The sequence below is a fragment of the Rhincodon typus genome, chromosome 28 (assembly GCF_021869965.1).
Source record: "Rhincodon typus isolate 14 chromosome 28, sRhiTyp1.1, whole genome shotgun sequence".
Classification (NCBI taxonomy): domain Eukaryota; kingdom Metazoa; phylum Chordata; class Chondrichthyes; order Orectolobiformes; family Rhincodontidae; genus Rhincodon; species Rhincodon typus.
The window spans coordinates 4,303,029-4,321,047 of NC_063359.1; the positions used below are offsets into that span (position 1 = coordinate 4,303,029).

Consider the following 18,019-nt stretch of genomic DNA (forward strand, 5'->3'; position numbering starts at 1 on the left):
GCGCGCGAGTTTGAGCGCGCGAGGGGGCGCGCGAGTTTGAGCGCGCGAGGGGGCGCGCGAGTTTGAGCGCGAGAGAGGGCGCGCGAGTTTGAGCGCGAGAGAGGGCGCGCGAGTTTGAGCGCGAGAGAGCACACGAGAGAGACAGCGCGCAAGAGAGAGGAGTGAGTGAGTGAGAGAGAGAAAGAGAGAGAGAGAGCACCAGGGAGCGAGTGTGTGAGGCGCATGCACATGTGTTCACGGGTTTACGTGTGGGTGTCTCGTGCAGTTGGCCTCAGTGTCACGGGGCAGAAGCAGACAATGTTCATATCCCAAGTGATTATCCAGTGACTTCCATTAGTAAGTGGACATGTCCAGAAAGATCAGGACATGGGCTGGCAGTGATGCCTCCAGTCCAATAGCTTGTGAATAACTCTCAGCATCCACTCAGACATCAAGAATGACCTTTTGACAGAGGCACCAAAAAAACCTCAATGCCCAGAGTAATGAGTCAATTACTTCCAGACGATAGGAGGAAAATGTGTTCCTTGGGTTTTGGAAAGCACTGACAACTGGCACTTCAGCCGCCTGGGCTTTAGAATTACCTTTCAATATCTCTGCTACTGTCTGACATTGGCTCTTCTTTTCATATTGTTCTGACCAAGAATGTAAATTTTAAGACAGGAAAGCACTCAAAAGTTACCCATCCCCAGGGCTCGGTGTCAATTTTCACTTGATTACTCTCTGGGGATATTTTCTGAAGGTGTCACATAAATGCAAGTTGTTGGGTCGATCTTCACCATGCCACTCTGGTGCAAACAGCAGTTTATGACCTTCCTGCTCTAGTGTCTGTAACAACCAACATTGTCGGACTCCACGGAGTCTGCAGCAGAATGCAGTCTGCATTGATACTACCCCCAAATGGAGGGATTTCATCACATTTGACTGGGGAACCTGGCAGTCGCATCCAGAGAAGGGGAGGTAGGACAGGAGGGAACCAAACTGGGAGGCAAACAGAGCAGGCAGTCACACTAGGACTGACAAAAGACAGGAAATAAAAATATCCAATTTGCATGACGGCTTGGCATTGTGCTTCCATTAAAGGAACCCCTCATGCCAACTGGCATCTGCACAATGGTTCCTACTGACTTAAAAGGTGCTCACTTCTATCAGAACTCCCAGGCACCCAGTGTTTTACCTGAAGGGATAAGAGCTGATCCATATCCTCCGGGAGCGAGCTGAGATGGTTGTCATGGAGATCCAGAATCTGACAGCAAGAAACAAGCAATGATAATCTCCACAAAAGTCATTCAACTGACTTTAACACAGCACAGTCCCAATCTGGTGCATAAAACATTAACCCCACTCAACTTTGTTCTTCTGGCACTCAAACTTGCTCCAACTGGAAAAACAACTGCCTTTAACAACTAACAAACTAAAAAGAGATGCTGCCTCGAAGGAAGTGCAATTCATTTCTGAGTATCCCAAGTGGCTGAGGGTAGGTGCCAGAGGGTGGGGCTTGAGCACTACTCAGCAAATTTACGATAAAAGTCATTTTGTTCCGGAGAAAAGTCTTCCCGCTACAGCTTCTGCTGTCAATCAATTAAAAATTCTCAGCAGTATGGTGTATATTTCAAAGCTTCTGGGCCAAGGGCAGCCTTAAATTCATACAGCACGGAAACAGACCCTTCAGACCAACCAGTCCACGCTGACCATAATCTCAAATTGAACAAGTCCCATCTGCCTGCACTTGGCCCATATCCCTCCAAACATTTCTTATTCAAGTACTTATTTAAATGTCTTTTAAACATTGAAACTGTCCCTGCATCCCCCACTTCCTCTGGCAGTTCATTCTACACAAAACACTGTGTAAAAATGTTGCCCCTTGTCGATTTAAAATCTTTCTCCTCTCACCTTAAAAATACACCCCCTAGACATGAAATCCCTCACCCTAGGGAAAAAGACACCAGCTATTCACCTTATTCATGCCCCTCATGATTTTATAACCACCTATAAGGTCACCCCTCAACCTCCCAGTGAAAAAAGTTCAAGCTTATCCAGCCCCTCCTTAAAACTCAGAACCTCCATTCCCGCAACATCCTGGTAAATCTTATCTACACCCTCTCCCATTTGATACTATTCATCCTTTAACGAAGTGACCACAACTGCACACAGTACTCCAGAAGAAGCCTCACCAAGTCCTATACTCAAAGGTCAGTCCATATTAGCATCCAGGCAGCACAATCATTACTCATTGGAAGTTCACACCCAAGTATCTTATGTGTTAGGATTTCCTCTGAGTCCCAATTCACAGGAAAAGGGAAGATGAAAGTAGGAGGTGTACACGAAGGGGGAAGAAAACATAGGGAAATGCCGCAGTGTGTACGCATACGCAACTGAACAAGAAGCAGATAGTATTTCAGACTCAGATCTTTAGAGACGTGCAGCTCTTGACAAGTACATTAGGCGTAATATAAGCCTGGAGCAGTCGGGGCCAAGCTAACTTGCACTTACCTTCAGCATCGACAGATCCTGGATGTTACATGACTTTGGCAGCAGTGTTGACAAGTGATTGGTGTGAACAATTAAAACCTGAAAAACAAACAGACCAAAGTGATGGAGCTCTTCCAGATACACTGCATCCTTGCTCCAGACACACAGAGCAATCCACAAAGGTTAGAGCTCTGCTGAGGTGAAATGGAAATCAAGGCACGGAAACATCAACAACTCACTCAAGTTTCATAGGCTCCACAGAGAGAAGCTAATGATGATAACAGGCAGCGCCAAAACTGCTTTGTCACTAATTGACCAGACGCTCAGGGGTCATCAGCAGATAAATAAAAACTAATGCTGTACTTTTGAATATCATCACCAAGGGGTAGGGGTTGGATGTAAAACAGAAGGGGATCAGGGATAGATCCTTGGGAACCCCAGAGGCAATGGAGTGGGAGCAGGAAGGGAAGCCATTCTTGGTGATTATCTGAATATAATTAGATGGATAAGATTAAACCAGGTGAATGCGGTCCTACCCAGAGGGATAAGCAGATGCTTTCAGAAATACAAGTAGCTGTTGGTGAGCCTGATGCCAACATCCATTGTCTCAGCAAGTAGGCCAGCAAAGCGAGCACACACACAGGGAGGGACGGAGGGGGCAGGCAGGCACCCAGGGAGGGTCACCAGACAGACAGCTCAAACTCTTACCTTCTTCTGTAGGACTCTGCACATGGAGAACACACTGACCGGAATCTGGAGTGATAGGATTGAAAATAAATAAAACTGCAGCTCATTCTGACTCAAATTACTCTCAAAATTCTGTCACACGTTGATGAGGTTCCATAACACCTGGCACATCGTGGCCTATAATCTTAGGAAACCAGCCCGTTTCAGTTCATTAGACTGGGCGTCACTGCTCTGTGGCTGAAAATTTGTCACAAAGCCTACTCCTGGTCCCTGCTGGGCAGCTCCATCTTCCAAACCAATGACCTTTACTAGCAAGAAGGACAAGGGAAGCAGATACATGGGAACACCACCACCTGCAAGTTCCCCTCCAAGCTACTCACGATTTGTCTTGGGAATATAATTGCCATTCCTTCAGGATTACTGGGTCAAAGTTCTGGAATTCCCTCCCTAAGCACATTGTGGGTCAACCTACTGCAGCGGTAAAAGAAGGCAGCTCACCACCACCTTTTCAAGGGGCAATTAGGAATGGACAACAATACACTGGGCCAGCCAGTGATACCTATGCCCCAGCAATAAATTTTATAAAAGGCACGTTTTGATAGAGGGTAGGACCAGGTTTGACTGATATGTGCCTTAAGTGGAATTTGTTCAGTTCGGTTTCTCTTGGAGTGAGTCTTAGGGCTGCCCATAACTGAGAGACATAAAATGGCCGACAGCTAGCTCCCTCTCGCCCTACAGAAAATGGCTCGCAGTAATTACAAGCTTGGAAAAAAACATTTATTAAAGGTAGCCTCCACAAGAAGGACAACTGCTAATCTGTATAATCAAGGTTACTGAGCTCAGATAGAACGTGCAAACAGAAAAACAACAGTAAGAACATTTCACAGTAATTTGCTTTTTTGAACTATTCACAATATTAACAGTAGGTCCTAGTTAAAGATTCTTCAGATAATCACAGAGATAGATTATAGTATTTACAGATACACACATATACAAAATTCAAAAATCATTAAAAGCATTAGAAGAAAAGATTCAAATAAGGATTATGAAAGTTAACCAGTCTCAGATAATAAAGTGGCCCCTCCTTGCTTTAAAGGAGTGCCTGGTACACACAGTAAGAAACAAATTGCTCACAACTCATTATCTAAAGAATGTAAACAGTAGGGGCACACACAAAACTTCAAATGTAACTGACTTTATAGTAGAACAAATACTATGAATTTTATAGCAGTTAGTAAGAACCATCTTCCTTTGTATCTCTTGGAATTAGGGCAGTGGGAAATATAAAACGAATAACTGGATTTGAGCAGTCCTTAGAGATAAGAAAGTTTATAACTACTAACTTTGGAATGTGAAGTAATGGGATGCATTGTAAGACCCCAAGGCCTGGTGAGCTAATTGTCTGGTAAACATCATGAGATCATGAGGAACCTAGGGCTGTCCACAATCATTGATTAGGTGTTTCACAGGATTGGATGTATAGATTAAGGGGGCGGAGGCACAATGACCACATAGTATGTGATTATTGTAACATGAAATGTGTAAAAATACTGCATCCCACTGGGAAAATGAGAGCGTCATTGACCTTTCTTCTGATCTGAGCCAAAGATTGAGGGGGTAAATTCAACCATCATGGTGAGGCTAGACATGGAGCTGTCTTTGGCCTCTCTCTGCAAATTGCTTGAATAAACAGCCACGTGCCTGAATCCTACAGTCTCCTGAGTCTCTGTCCCCGGTTGGGGAGTTCAGTCCCACACAGTGGTACTGTAAACCTGGTACAAAGATGTCTATTCCATGGAAAGCAGAGTAAATAGCTTTGTGTTTTTTTAAAATTAGACAAAAGAAGCTTGAGACGGCAGAGTCAGCCTCACACAGACCTAAGGCTTTAGTTTTGCTTTCAGTTGGTGAAGTTGGGGTTTTTGAAGTTGAAGCTACTAGATACAGCTCTCCTTCTTTCTCTCGCTCTCCGTCCCTCTCTGCTATTAGCTTCTTTCTGCTGGTATTCCTTCGCCTGGACTGAAGAAGATAGCATGTGAGGAAATCCGTTTTGCTGAATGTGCCTTTGCCAAGAGCATTTATGGGACGCTGCTATATTGGAACAGTTGATGAGCAATAGTTAAATAATGTATTATTTTGCTAAGTATGTTGATAGATGCAAAATTATGCCAATTCATTTTTTGTTTGGCATTTTAACTATGGGGTAAGAATAAAGTGTTTTGCTTAAAACCTAGTAGTTTGACCAATGGAATCACATCTGGAATGCAGCGCCTTACACTTGCCTTTAAGTAAGGTAAAAGTTAGGGTCCAGAAGGGTCTGTTTCTGTGCTGTATGACTTTATGTTCTGAGGGCGTTTGGTCTGGGCCATCACAAGTTGGACAGCACATTAAAATCCGGCTTGCACCCAGACCAAGGTCCCCTTAGAAAGTAATGTCTGACCTTTGAATTGCATTCTATCATGGGGGCAATATTGGAATGGGGTAGTGGTGGAGATGCAGGGAAAACAGGCTCCTTAGATTCACTGAGCCTCTGTTATGTCAACATCAGGTGCTCCATTAGCCTCATTTATTAAATCAGCTGCTGTGGATCGTAACAATTGTCCAGCAACTGCCCCAAAATATTCTTAGGTCTTGAAAGACATTGCATAGACCGGCATGTTCTCTAAAGAATTTTAGTGACCCAGCAAACATCCTTAACTCACCCCCACAAACAGGATAAGCCACACTCTCTTATTACTGGAATAGGTATCACCAGAGCCTGCCTGTCTGGCCAAAACTTACCTCAAACAGCTCGCACTTTGAGATGTCCAGGATGTCATCTGCACCTGCCTCTCGGGCCTGTACAAAAGGGAAAGACAGCATTGTAATATGAACCTATTCAAAATGTGGAACTCGCAGTTACACACTCAACAAAACGAGACAAGAAGCTGGAGAGTGAGATTCTCTCAAACCCTCATAAGCTGTAGCTCCATTAACTTTCACTCACCTTTTGTTAACAATTATGCCCAGACAGTGGAAATTGTAGAACGAGAGAGGGGAGTAGTGAACATTCATCTACTGGCTGAATGACACTTCAAGTAAAATGAGAGGGACTCACAGAAAGGACAAGAAATGTGGTCCCTCGAGCCTGCTCTGCCATGAAAGATAATGGCTAATTTGGCTATGGTCTTGACTCCATGTGGCCTCCATAACCCTCAACTTCCTTGACAATGAAAACCTGCCCAACACAGTCTTTAATAAATTCATGGTCCGACCCCTCTGCTCTCTGAGGAAGAAATTTCCACAGATGAGCAACCCTCAGGAAAAAAAAATTCTCTGTCCTAACACCTGTCGTTAGGAAAATGTTACAGTCCATTACTAAGGAAGAAACAGTTGGAGACTTAGAAATGTTGAATGCAATCAAACCAAGTCAATACAGTTTTGTAAAATGTTCGACCAATTTGCTAGACTTCTTTGGGAATATAACAAGCAAAGTTGAGAAAGGGGCACTGGTAGATGTGGTGTATTTGGATTTCCAGAAGGCATTGATATGGTGTCACATAAAAGGCTATTGCACAGGGTACGAGCTCGTGCCATTGGAGGTACTGTATTATCTGATTGAGGATTGGCTAACTCAAGGATGAAAGGGTCCGGTGTAATGAAACAAAGAACTGCAGATGCTGAAAATCTGAAACAAAACAAAACAGAAATTGCTGGAGAAACTTGAAGAAGGATCATTGGACTTGAAATGTTGACTCTCTCTCCACAGATGCTGGCAATATGCTGAGTTTCTCAAGCAATCCCTGTTTTTGTTTCAGGCAATGAGACTTTTTCAGATCAGAGAGACATAACAAATGGAGTTCCACAAGGATCAGTCCTAGGACTGCGATTATTTCCTATTTATATTAATGACTTGAAGGAGGGGGCACAGTGTAATGTATCTAAATTTGATGATGACACAAAAATTGGTGGGAGGGCATGTTGTGATAAGGACATAAAGAATCTGCAAGGGGCCATTGATACAATGAGTCAGTCGTCAAAAACTTGACAAATGAAATTTAATACAAGAAAATGTCAGGTCATACACTTTGGTAGGAAAAATCAAAATCCAGACTATTATTTATAAAGAGAGTGACCCCCAAGAAGCACAGCACAGAAGAATCAAGGTGTTCTTGTGCATGACACACAAAGTTAGCATGCAGGTGCAGCAAGCAATTCAGAAGGAAAATGGAATACTGGCCTTTTTTCTAAAGGATTGGAGTTGCAGAATAAGACAGGACATTAGTGAGGCTGTGCCTGGGGTAGATTTAGGTCCCATGTTTAAGAAAGGATTTGCTGGCATTGGAGGCAGTTAAAAAGAAATGCACGCGACTGATTCCTGGGACGAGGGCTTGAGTTATCAAAAATGGTCTTTGGAGAAAATTAACCATAATCTTGTCGATTGGTGGGACATGTTTGACGGGTCAAATGGTCTACTCCTGTGCCTATTTCTCATTCTCTTAACTGGGAGCCTCCTGAGTTTTAAACTGTGTCTCTTAGTTCTGTACTTTCCTATAAGGAGAAGTATCCACCCTGCCAAGTCCCCAGGATACCTACATGTTTCAGTAAGATCACATTGAGAGCTACAGGAGGACTAAAAAAAATTCAGAGATCAAACTTATCTATCATCCTATTAAATAATTTTACAAGTGCAACAGGTGGAAAGGAAAGCACAGATATGATAATATCATGAGCCATAAGGTATCAAGAGGCTTGTGTGTAGTGGAAACATCAGCAAGGATTCAGAAGGCCCAAGTGGCCGGTTTCTGTGCTGCCAAGACTGTTGTAGCCCAGAGCAGCCACTTTAGCTGGAGCAGGTCAGTGGCTATAAAAACATCATACCATATTATACTTCAGCAGTTACTGAGCAACAACTCCAACCACCTCCACCCCCCACTCCACAACAAGTTTCTCAGTGCTGCAGGTATTTCTAATATCCAGTCATAAAAAGAACCACTCAAATGTCTGAAGACTAGAGTCCAACAGCCTACATCCATAGGCGATGGGGACAGAAATATCTCCTCATGCCTGGCAAATGCCAAACATTGCATAAAACTGCATATACACACAGCTGAAAGACAGGTTATTCGGCTTACGTTGTGTCTGCTAGTTCTCTCTTCCTATTCACTATTCCCTCATATACTTGTCTAACTTCGTCTTGAAAGCACGCAAGTGATTTACCTCAACCACTTCCTGTAGGATGTATAAACACTAAAAATTAAGTTGCTCATTTACCCATTAGATGTATGAATGATGTTGTATTTACTGCTCCTAGTTTTGGATCCTCCCACAAGGGGAAACATTCCCTCCACACCTATCTTGCCAATGCCGTAACATTTTAAGGAGCTCAACAGGCCACCGCTAAGCAGTCCTTAATGAAATGACCAACCGGTTCAATCTTTCCAAATAGCTGCAATCGCCTGTTCTTTTGCAATAGCGCAAACGTAGCTGCACACAAACAGGGAAGTGCTGAGGATCCCATGACACAACTGGGGCCTTGTGGTGGTGGACGGGCTGAGTGTCAGAAGCTAAGCCATCAGTCAACCAGCTCTTTACTAATAACAAAGTACAGTACCTAGGCCCGTTCCACTCTTGTAATCGCAACATTGGTCTGACCAGTTAAGAGCTTAATCGTCCAAGATATTCATAGTACCAGGCATTCCTCCATTAGCTCCAATGGGGCAGAGTGTTGAAGGGGAGAGGAAGATGCCTGGTTTTTCTCTTCTCACTGGCTGGTAATTGTGGCATCAAAACTATTGGTAAGTTGCCAGTTGCAGTCAAGTTATGGATGAAAGGGAAAGAAGAGTCCTTCAAACCCACACACACCATTATCGTGACTAACAGACAAGTAAATATTCAATCCACATTGTGAGTGGGAGTGGGAGAGGTGGGGACTGAAGGGTGGAAGGGTATGGAATCACCCAGTTTTTCTTGCTAGCAGTCATGTCTGGATTGAGAACAAGAGGGCACAGACATAAAGTCATTGGCTAAAGAAATAACAGCACAATGAGGAAAAACACGTTGACACTTTTGGATCGATGGAGGCAGATTCAGTAGAAACACCGAATAGAGAATTAGACAACCAAACTGCAGGATTATGGACAGAGGGCAGCACTAGGGGAGATACTCATTTGGAGAGACAGCATAGGTACAATGGGATAGTAAGAACTGCCAATGCTGGAGTCAGAGATAATACAATGTTGAGCTGGAGGAGCACAGCAGGCCAGGCAGCATCAGAGGAGCAAAAAAGTTGACACTTCAGGTCAGGACCCTTCTTCAAAATTGGGGGAGGGGGAAGGGAGCTCTGAAATAAATAGAAAGCAGGGGTGGGGCTGGGGAAGGTAGGTGGGATGGTGATAGGTGAGTGCTGGTAGGCAGTGGTGGGGATTGGTCAGTGAGGTGGGAGGAGCGGATAGGTGGGAGAGAAGATGGACAGGTTGTGTCAGGTCAGGGAGGCGGGGATGAGAGGGAGGGTTGGTCATGGGATGAGACCGGGGGAGTGGGGAGATTTTGAAACTGGTAATATCCACATTGGGACCATTGGGTTGTAGGGTCCCAAAGCGTAATTTGGGGTGCTGCTCCTCCAGTTTCTGGAAGGCGTCATTGTGACCCTGGAGGAGGCCCAGGATGGACATGTCGTCCAGGGAGTGGGATTTGAAATGGGTTGTGACTGGAACGTGTTGTCATTTGTCGCGAATAGAACGCAGGTGCTCTACAAAACGGTCTCCGAGCCTCCACTTGGTCTCACCGATGTAGAGGAGGCCACATTGGGAGCAGCAGATGCAACAGACCACTGATCTCTAATCTTCCCTACACATTCCTGATCTGTCCTTTCATGCACCCTTCATTCCTCAAACATTGCATTTTTTTTTCCTTCACAGGCTACTCCTTCAACCACTCAGCCTCTGCAACTTCCTCAGCATCAAAACCAACTCAACCCTCTTCCTTCAAATCTCCCTCCGCATCTGAGTACTGTACCTGTGCTGGTTTGAACTGAAAGTGATGGGGGGAAAACCAGGGATCATGGGGTCTCAACTACACTCAGCAGCTCTCTCCCCTGTAACCAACTTGGGACCAGCGACTTGGCTGTCAGTTACCAGTATGCCATCTCCATTCACACAATGTGGAGGTGCCGGTTTTGGGCTGGGGTGGGCAAGGTCACAAACCACACAACACCATGTTATAGTCCAACAGGTTTATTTGAAAACACAAGCTTGTTTTTTTCTTCACAGATGCTGCCAGACCCACTGAGCTTTTCCAGCAACCTCTGCTTTTGTTCTTGTTGTGTGATTTCTGACCATCTCCATTCACAGACAGAGCAGTTTCAAACGGGGGAACAGCCTGTTTTGATTGCTGTCATCAGCTTTAGAAGATGAGAATAAAGACAGCTCCATTTCAGGTAAAAACACAAACTCCCCATCGGATCAAAGTGCCTATAGGGATTTAAATCATTGGGATGTGAAATGTTGACCAAGTTAACTGATTGTGGGGAAGAGGGACAGCCACAGATCAGCCCTCACCAAGGTCTAAGCCTTCTCTATGTCCCAATCCCCCCCCCTCCGTCTTCTCGCTGCCCCATCAGCCTGACTCACCGATCCCCCTCTCCAGACCCCGACCCCACACCCATACTCTCTCCCCTCCCTTACCCTATCTCCCCTCCACCAGACTCCTGCCCCCACTGCCCACTCTCTCCTAACTCACTCCCCCCCGCCTTTCTCCCCGGTACCAGGCCTCACCAGGCATATCTGATATTCCAGTCGTTTCCGCGCCTCTTCGCTCTGTTTCTTCTTCCGAGTGAAGAGCATCATCTCGGGCCGAGCTTCCACCAAGTCCCCGCGGCCGCACAACAGCGGAGGCGACGAGGGAAACTGAGGTGGAGGTGGAAAGCAGTAACGCAACAGCCCAAGACCTTTCCCGGTCTTCCCGGCTGGCCGGCGGCTCGGAAACTACCGCTGGATCCTCCGCCCGAAACAACGACTGAGAGCTGCCCAAGTTCCACCTCCTGTCACTCCTCCAGCACTAACGAGTGTGCCGAGTAGGGCAAGAGGCGCCGCCAGGTACAAACGAGCACCAAGCAAAGGACAAACCATAGAGCTCCCAAAACCAACAAGAATTACAGCTTGGGGAACAGCAAGATCAAATTATAATCCCGTACAAACATTCATTATGCTTTTGCATTTGACTACTTATTGAATATGTGAAATGAAGTTGACATTCGGATTTTCAAACTTATTGTTTTATTTACTTGTAAAATAGTTGCGCACGCGCGGTGTTGGGTAGGTATCACGCATGCGCTCGTTGCAAGCCGTCCCAAGAGCTTTCGGTGTCGCAATCTGCGCATGCGTTTCTCCGGATTTGTGCGGTGCCCTGGTGTCAGCAGTTACAGGCCACACTCATGATGGCGCCGTCCCTCTGCCATCGGGAAATCTCGCGAGAGTTTGCTGGTGTATATAATACTGTGAGCGAAGGCGCTCTTTCTCTTCACTTGCTGTTGTCGGTAACGGTGTAACTGCTGTTCGGTCGTCCCGAATCCGGGTTCATCCGACACCGAAACCGCCTGTTGCTGCAGTAACCTCGAGGATGCCTCCCAAATTCGATCCCAACGAGGTTAAAATCGGTGTGTACTCAGAGGGTGGGGAGGCTGCAGGGCCTGGGGTTAGGGGTGGGGGAGGCCTTGAGTTTAGGCCTGGGCACGTGTCCTGTGTGTCAGCGCGGATCCTGGGCCGCTGGCTGCGGGCAGCCCCGGCCATCCCTTGGTAAGTGTCTCACCGTTCATGGTTTGGCAGCAATGAGGTATTACTCCTGTTGTTTTCTTGTTGTTCTCCGCTTCAACTAAGTGTGGTTACTCTTCCACGATCTGAGATCCTCAATACACTCTAGACGCACTGCACTAATTCTCTTTTACTGTGTTGTAGTTGATGTGTTTGTTTCCTTTTCGAATTAATTCACTCACGTGGGAAATGCTTGATAAATCCCAGCCTGTGGGTTTTTGCGATGCCTATTGCACAAAGACTTGCGGCAGGCTGGTTATCAAAACATCTGTGTTCTCAAAGTTTTACGTGGATTTATAAGTGGAGGGTAGTAAGTAGTACTCGTCCATGGACGAGGTTAAACAACTTTTATAATGTTTTCGATCTCCCATTTAGGTTGTATATGGGACAGGGTTAAGACAAGTTTCTTCACTCAGGTCATGTTGTTGCATTCCCCTGAAAGCTGTGGATGTATGGTCATGAAGTTAAGATGGGGACAGGGTTGGAAAATGGAGTTGAGTTCATTACAGCTATGCCCTTGTTTAATAGTGGAGCAAGCTTGAGGGGATTTGTGGTGTGTGTGTGTGTATATATATACTCTTGTAGGTCCTGAAATACTTGGTTAATCCCACCATTCTCAAGAAAGGTAAAAGCTCTTTTTGGGCTCAATGACACTAATGATATCTGATATCATTATAGTGTCATTGAGCCCAAAAAGAGCCTTTGCTTTTTTTGAGAATGGTGGGATTAACAGTCTATTTCACTTTTATCTCGCTCATATATCCTGTCTATGGACAGCTGATGATTCTGTTTCCTTAAACTCAAGATTGTTTTAAACGGTGACACTTGATTGTGTTGAATTTAACGTGAGCAAACCTGAAAGCAGCTCCTGCTTGGAATATTTGATTAGGATTTTTTCAGTTGCTGAATTATTTTAACTAACATGTCTATTCTGGTTAGGATCATTGTCATGTTTGGAATTATTCTGACCCTGACTGACTTCTGTTGGGTTTGTTAATTTGGATGTAGCTGAAACAAGTTCTGCTGATATCAGAATTCTAGTGTAGGAGTAGAATTTTGGATGAGGTCAACTAAAATTAGTCTGGGCTCTTAATCTGACTTTGTAATTGTTTTGACTTGCCCCAAATTATACCAAAACTGTGTACAGAAAGCTATGGTGGTGCAGTGGTCATGCCTACTTCTGAGCCACAAGTTTTGGATTAAAGCCTCATCTGCTCCAAATGTGTACAATAACATCTTGGGCTGATTTAGAAAATATCTGTACCACCTGAGACAACAAGGTGCAGGGCTGGATGAACACAGCAGGCCAAGCAGCATCATAGGAGCAGAGGCGGACGTTTCGGGCCTAGACCCTTCATCAGAGAAGGGGGTTCTGAAATAAATAGGGAGAGAGTGGGAGGCGGATAGAAGAGAGGATAGGTGGAGAGGAAACAAACAGGTTGAAGAGGCGGGGATGGAGCCAGTAAAGGTGAGTGTAGTTAGGGAGTTAGGAAGGGGATAGGTCAGTCCAGGGAGGACGGACAGGTCAAAGGGGCGGGATGAGGTTGGTCAGTAGGAGATGGAGGTGCGGCTTGAGGTGGGAGGAGGGGATAGGTGGGAGGAAGAACAGGTTAGGGAGGCGGGGACAAGCTGGACTGGTTTTGGGATGCGGTAGGGGGAGGGGAGATTTTGAAACTTGTGAAATCCACATTGATACCATTGGGCTGCAGGGTTCCCAAGCGGAATATGAGTTGCTGTTCCTCATATTCCGCTGCCCCCATACCTCCTCCCTCACCCCCATCCCAGGCCCCAAGAAGACTTTCCACATCAAGCAGATGTTCACCTGCACATCTGCCAATGTGGTATACTGCATCCGCTGTACCCGTTGTGGCTTCCTCTACATCGGGGAAACCAAGCGGAGGCTTGGGGACCGCTTTGCAGAACACCTATGCTTGGTTCGCAATAAACAACTGCACCTCCCAGTCGCGAACCATTTCAACTCCCCCTCCCATTCCTCAGACAACATGTCCATCCTGGGCCTCCTGCAGTGCCACAACGATGCCACCCGAAGGTTGCAGGAACAGCAACTCATATTCCGCTTGGGAACGCTGCAGCCCAATGGTATCAATGTGGATTTCACAAGTTTCAAAATCTCCCCTCCCCCTACCGCATCCCAAAACCAGTCCAGCTCGTCCCCGCCTCCCTAACCTGTTCTTCCTCCCACCTATCCCCTCCTCCCACCTCAAGCCGCACCTCCATCTCCTACCGACCAACCTCATCCCGCCCCCTTGACCTGTCCGTCCTCCCTGGACTGACCTATCCCCTTCCTAACTCCCTACCTACACTCACCTTTACTGGCTCCATCCCCGCCTCTTCGACCTGTTTGTTTCCTGTCCACCTATCCTCTCTTCTATCCGCCTCCCACTCTCTCCCTATTTATTTCAGAACCCCCTTCCTCTCCCCCTTGTCTGATGAAGGGTCTAGGCCCGAAACGTCAGCCTTCCTGCTCCTATGATGCTGCTTGGCCTGCTGTGTTCATCCAGCTCTACACCTTGTTATCTCAGATTCTCCAGCATCTGCAGTTCCTACTGTCTCTGATTCAATCTATACCACCTGTGCGCTTTGACAGTGGAGTTTTCAGTGGGAGGAGTTGTTTTTGTCTGGGGAGTTGGTGGCAGCAGTTTTGAGATTGATCAAAGCTTCTGATCAATTTAAAGGTTATATAGTTGGAGAACACTTTGCAAAGGTTTGATTTTGTAAAATGCTAACTGGGCCTAAAACCCATATTACAAGAGACAAGGAATTCAATGTGTTGGCAGTTTACTGTTTGTAAAGCATGTCTGACTGTCTTTTGTGTATATGCAGTGTACCTCAGATGTACTGGGGGTGAAGTTGGTGCTACCTCATCACTGGCTCCCAAGATTGGCCCACTGGGTCTGGTGAGTCTTTCCTCCTGTCTTGATACTGATTTCAGATTGCTGCTAGCAAATCTTTTTAAAGTAATCTTATAAGCTGTTTTCTGCTTTCTTTGCTCAGTCTCCCAAGAAAGTAGGTGATGACATTGCCAAGGCTACAGGTGATTGGAAAGGACTCCGTATCACTATCAAGCTGACTATTCAGAACCGACAGGCACAGGTATGAGGGGGGAGGGTGCCTGTCTCTGGATTAACCACTTTTACAGTTGTAGTAATAAAAGTAAATTGACTTTTTTTTCAGCAGGCTATGGTAAACAAATTACAGCACCTCTTGGGGCTTCCAAGAACTGGGGACATGTATAGCAAGATAATGTTGTGGCTAGTGCAATGTTGAGTTCATGTCTGAAGTACTCCAGACAGGGTTTTCTTTGTTCTTGCCTATTAAGCAAATCTGGTTGATTTGTGGATGGAGGTGTTTTTGCTGGGCCAGTTGTCCTTACTGCTGAGGCCCCCATGTTGCAGGTACAATGCAGCTGCCTTTGCTGCCCCCACAGCTGTTGTGAAATCCTGTACCATCTAATCACTTGATTGCATCAAATACCAACATGACTTGCATGATGCTTCCTGGGGACTACACCATACCAATTACATTTAAGCACTGTCGTAGAACTGCATATCATTGATTGTAGGTTAAAAGACTGAAGTCTTTTATAATATAAATTGGGAGTAGGATCCCTTTCTATTTTCACTGCCAGTGGTTGACATCCTGTCTAGGAAGAGGTATGCCCAGAAAACAAGTACAGTGTAGGCCTTGACTTCAGTCTTTTAACCTACAATCAATGATATGCAGTTCTACGACAGTGCTTAAATGTAATTGGTATGGTGTAGTTACACATGTACAACTCAAAGTACATCAGTCAGTCATCAACTGTCATAGTCAGTATAGCTATCGCCTCAACCTTCTAATGATATGCATAGAGCAGGTTTTGGGCTTCAGGCTTTGTCGTGCAATAACCTGGGAAAATTACACAGCTTGATTTATTATCCTGATTCAACTTTTGGCTGTTGAGCAAGCCAGACAATGTATGTGGCTTGAGGTAGTGGAAAAGGTGTTGTACCTGAATCTATCCCCTGTTCCAACAGTCAACCTAGAAGTGGTGCTTACTGAGCAATTTGACTGGTTTTAACTGTTGCTTTTTGCATTGGTCAGAATGGTTTTCTGTATGTTCTAGGTGGAAAATGTTTAAATATCCCTGCTTCGGATCTGGGGGCAATGATCTTTGAACTCCCGTACAATGTCTGAACATGGGGATGTAGCTGAGCAAACAGAGTGACAGTGCAAATAGGGTGAAATGCTGAGGCTGAGAATGTAAAAGTCTTGCAGTTTTGTTTTAAGCTGTTATTGCTGCATCTTGCAATGACATCTGCAGTTTTATTCATTTTAGATTGAGGTTGTTCCATCGGCTTCTGCCCTCATCATCAAAGCTCTGAAGGAGCCTCCCCGAGATAGGAAGAAGCAAAAGAACAGTAAGTCACTTTGCAGGGTTTTGGTGAGGGTACAGTGCTTCCATTTGACATTTCTGCATCATGTTTTTATGATAAAAGCTTAGCAGTGAACACTCCTTCTGCATTCAACTTTAAGTATCTAATTATGCAAGAGGATCACTTGCTTTCTACTTGTCCTCCAGATGCTACCCCTTAAACAACAGGCAGTTGCCCCTCCAGCACCTTGTCTGGAATTCTGGACACCTGGGATCTTGCTCTCATGAGAATGGCTAGCGTTTGACTTATTACTTTCTCCCTTGCTACTGCATAAGTTGTAAATCCCTGCAATTGAAATCTGAAACTAAATTGGGTCTGTTGTCAGTAAGCAGGATTCTGTATTGATGAGTGTTGATGCTTTCTCCTTTCCAGTCAAACACAGTGGCAGCATTACCTTTGATGAGGTGGTTGCTATTGCTCGTCAAATGAGGCACCGTTCTCTGGCCAGGGAACTTTCAGGTGGGTACTGAATGACAATAAGTGGTATTATGTAGTCCATGTACTTGTGTAATCAAGTTTGAGACCAATACTTAGGCTAAGTATGAAGGGGTTTTCATTGGTAATGTTTTCAAAGGACTTGAAAACTAAACCATCCAGCATGCTTAATATGGCAGCCAGTTGTTTGAGGCTATGCCAACTCCATTCCAACCAGTGTTGGACAGTCCATGAGATTTCCATGTAGGGTGGTGGGGAAATGTCACTGGCATCCATTCCTTTGGTGTATGGGAAATGCCAATTGGTGAAGCCTGAGTGCCCCTCGTGTTTATTGACAAATAGGAGTTGGAGCAAACTTAATATTTAACCATTCTAATGAATTAAGGTTTTAATGTGACAGATTTTTCACATTTGATCTGAAAAGTGAGTCTTTTCAAAAACAAGTTACGTTTATACTTTTTTACACCAGTATATATCAGCATTAATGATAAATTAGTGGAATAAGTAAGACTAATCTTGCTTTCAACCTACAGGAACTGTGAAGGAAATTCTGGGAACTGCACAGTCCATTGGCTGCAACATTGATGGCAAACACCCTCACAGTGTGATTGAGGATATCAACCAGGGCAAGATTGAAGTTCCTTCAGTAAGCTTGTTTTTTTGGTTGCATAATGCTATTTTGATTTCTAACCTTGGTTTCCAAAATCACTGACATTCTCTTCCTTCCAACAGGAATAAAATGGAGGTGCCAAGTTTCCAAATAAAGCATTTTTAAAAGTGCTGGTGTTTGAATCTTTCTTAAACTTCAACTAGTACCCAAAGTTTGTACATACTTGATTGCTGTCTGAAACTAGGGGTGGAAATTGCTGCATAAACTAACTTTCTGGAACACTTGCTCTCCCTATGAATAGGGCTAATGATGTGTTGGGTTTTTGCCCCCATTTACAATAACTTTGTACTTGGGTGAGGTGAAGTGTTAGATTAGAATTTGCATGCAGTTAAACCAGTTTTTATGACCCCATGTTATATCTGCACATGCACTGAAATGGCTATGGCAACCTGAAACTGCTGTAGCTTAAGGTGTGACTTGTATGGCCTCTTTACACAGCAATCTTAACTGACAAGATTGTGGGGAGAATTGCTACTTTAAATTGTGTATCAAAATTTCCAACTAAATCTTGCAACTCAACATTTTAAAAGGCTGGC

General features: G+C 45.0%; 2 protein-coding genes across 3 annotated transcripts in view; one reads left to right on the forward strand and one right to left on the reverse strand.

Annotated features, from left to right (window-relative positions):
• The window catches only part of lrsam1 (leucine rich repeat and sterile alpha motif containing 1), a 67,392-nt gene extending 56,185 nt beyond the window's left edge, over positions 1–11,207 (reverse strand). For both annotated transcript variants that reach the window (XM_048613823.1, XM_048613822.1), the window contains exons 1-5: positions 10,908–11,207; positions 5,935–5,991; positions 3,178–3,222; positions 2,491–2,568; positions 1,175–1,243 (exon numbers count right to left, since the gene is read on the reverse strand). In XM_048613823.1, the coding sequence (XP_048469780.1) occupies positions 1,175–1,243; positions 2,491–2,568; positions 3,178–3,222; positions 5,935–5,991; positions 10,908–10,979 (321 nt within the window). In that variant the 5' untranslated portion in view covers positions 10,980–11,207. The remainder of the gene's footprint in view (positions 1–1,174; positions 1,244–2,490; positions 2,569–3,177; positions 3,223–5,934; positions 5,992–10,907) is intronic.
• Positions 11,208–11,538: 331 nt separating this feature from the next.
• On the forward strand, positions 11,539–17,593 carry rpl12 (ribosomal protein L12). The gene is made up of 7 exons (XM_020514756.2): positions 11,539–11,788; positions 14,787–14,860; positions 14,958–15,056; positions 16,282–16,363; positions 16,751–16,837; positions 17,347–17,459; positions 17,546–17,593. The coding sequence occupies exons 1-7, from the start codon at positions 11,752–11,754 to the stop codon at positions 17,549–17,551; spliced, it is 498 nt and encodes a 165-aa protein (XP_020370345.1). The 5' UTR covers positions 11,539–11,751; the 3' UTR covers positions 17,552–17,593.
• Positions 17,594–18,019: the final 426 nt, after the last annotated feature.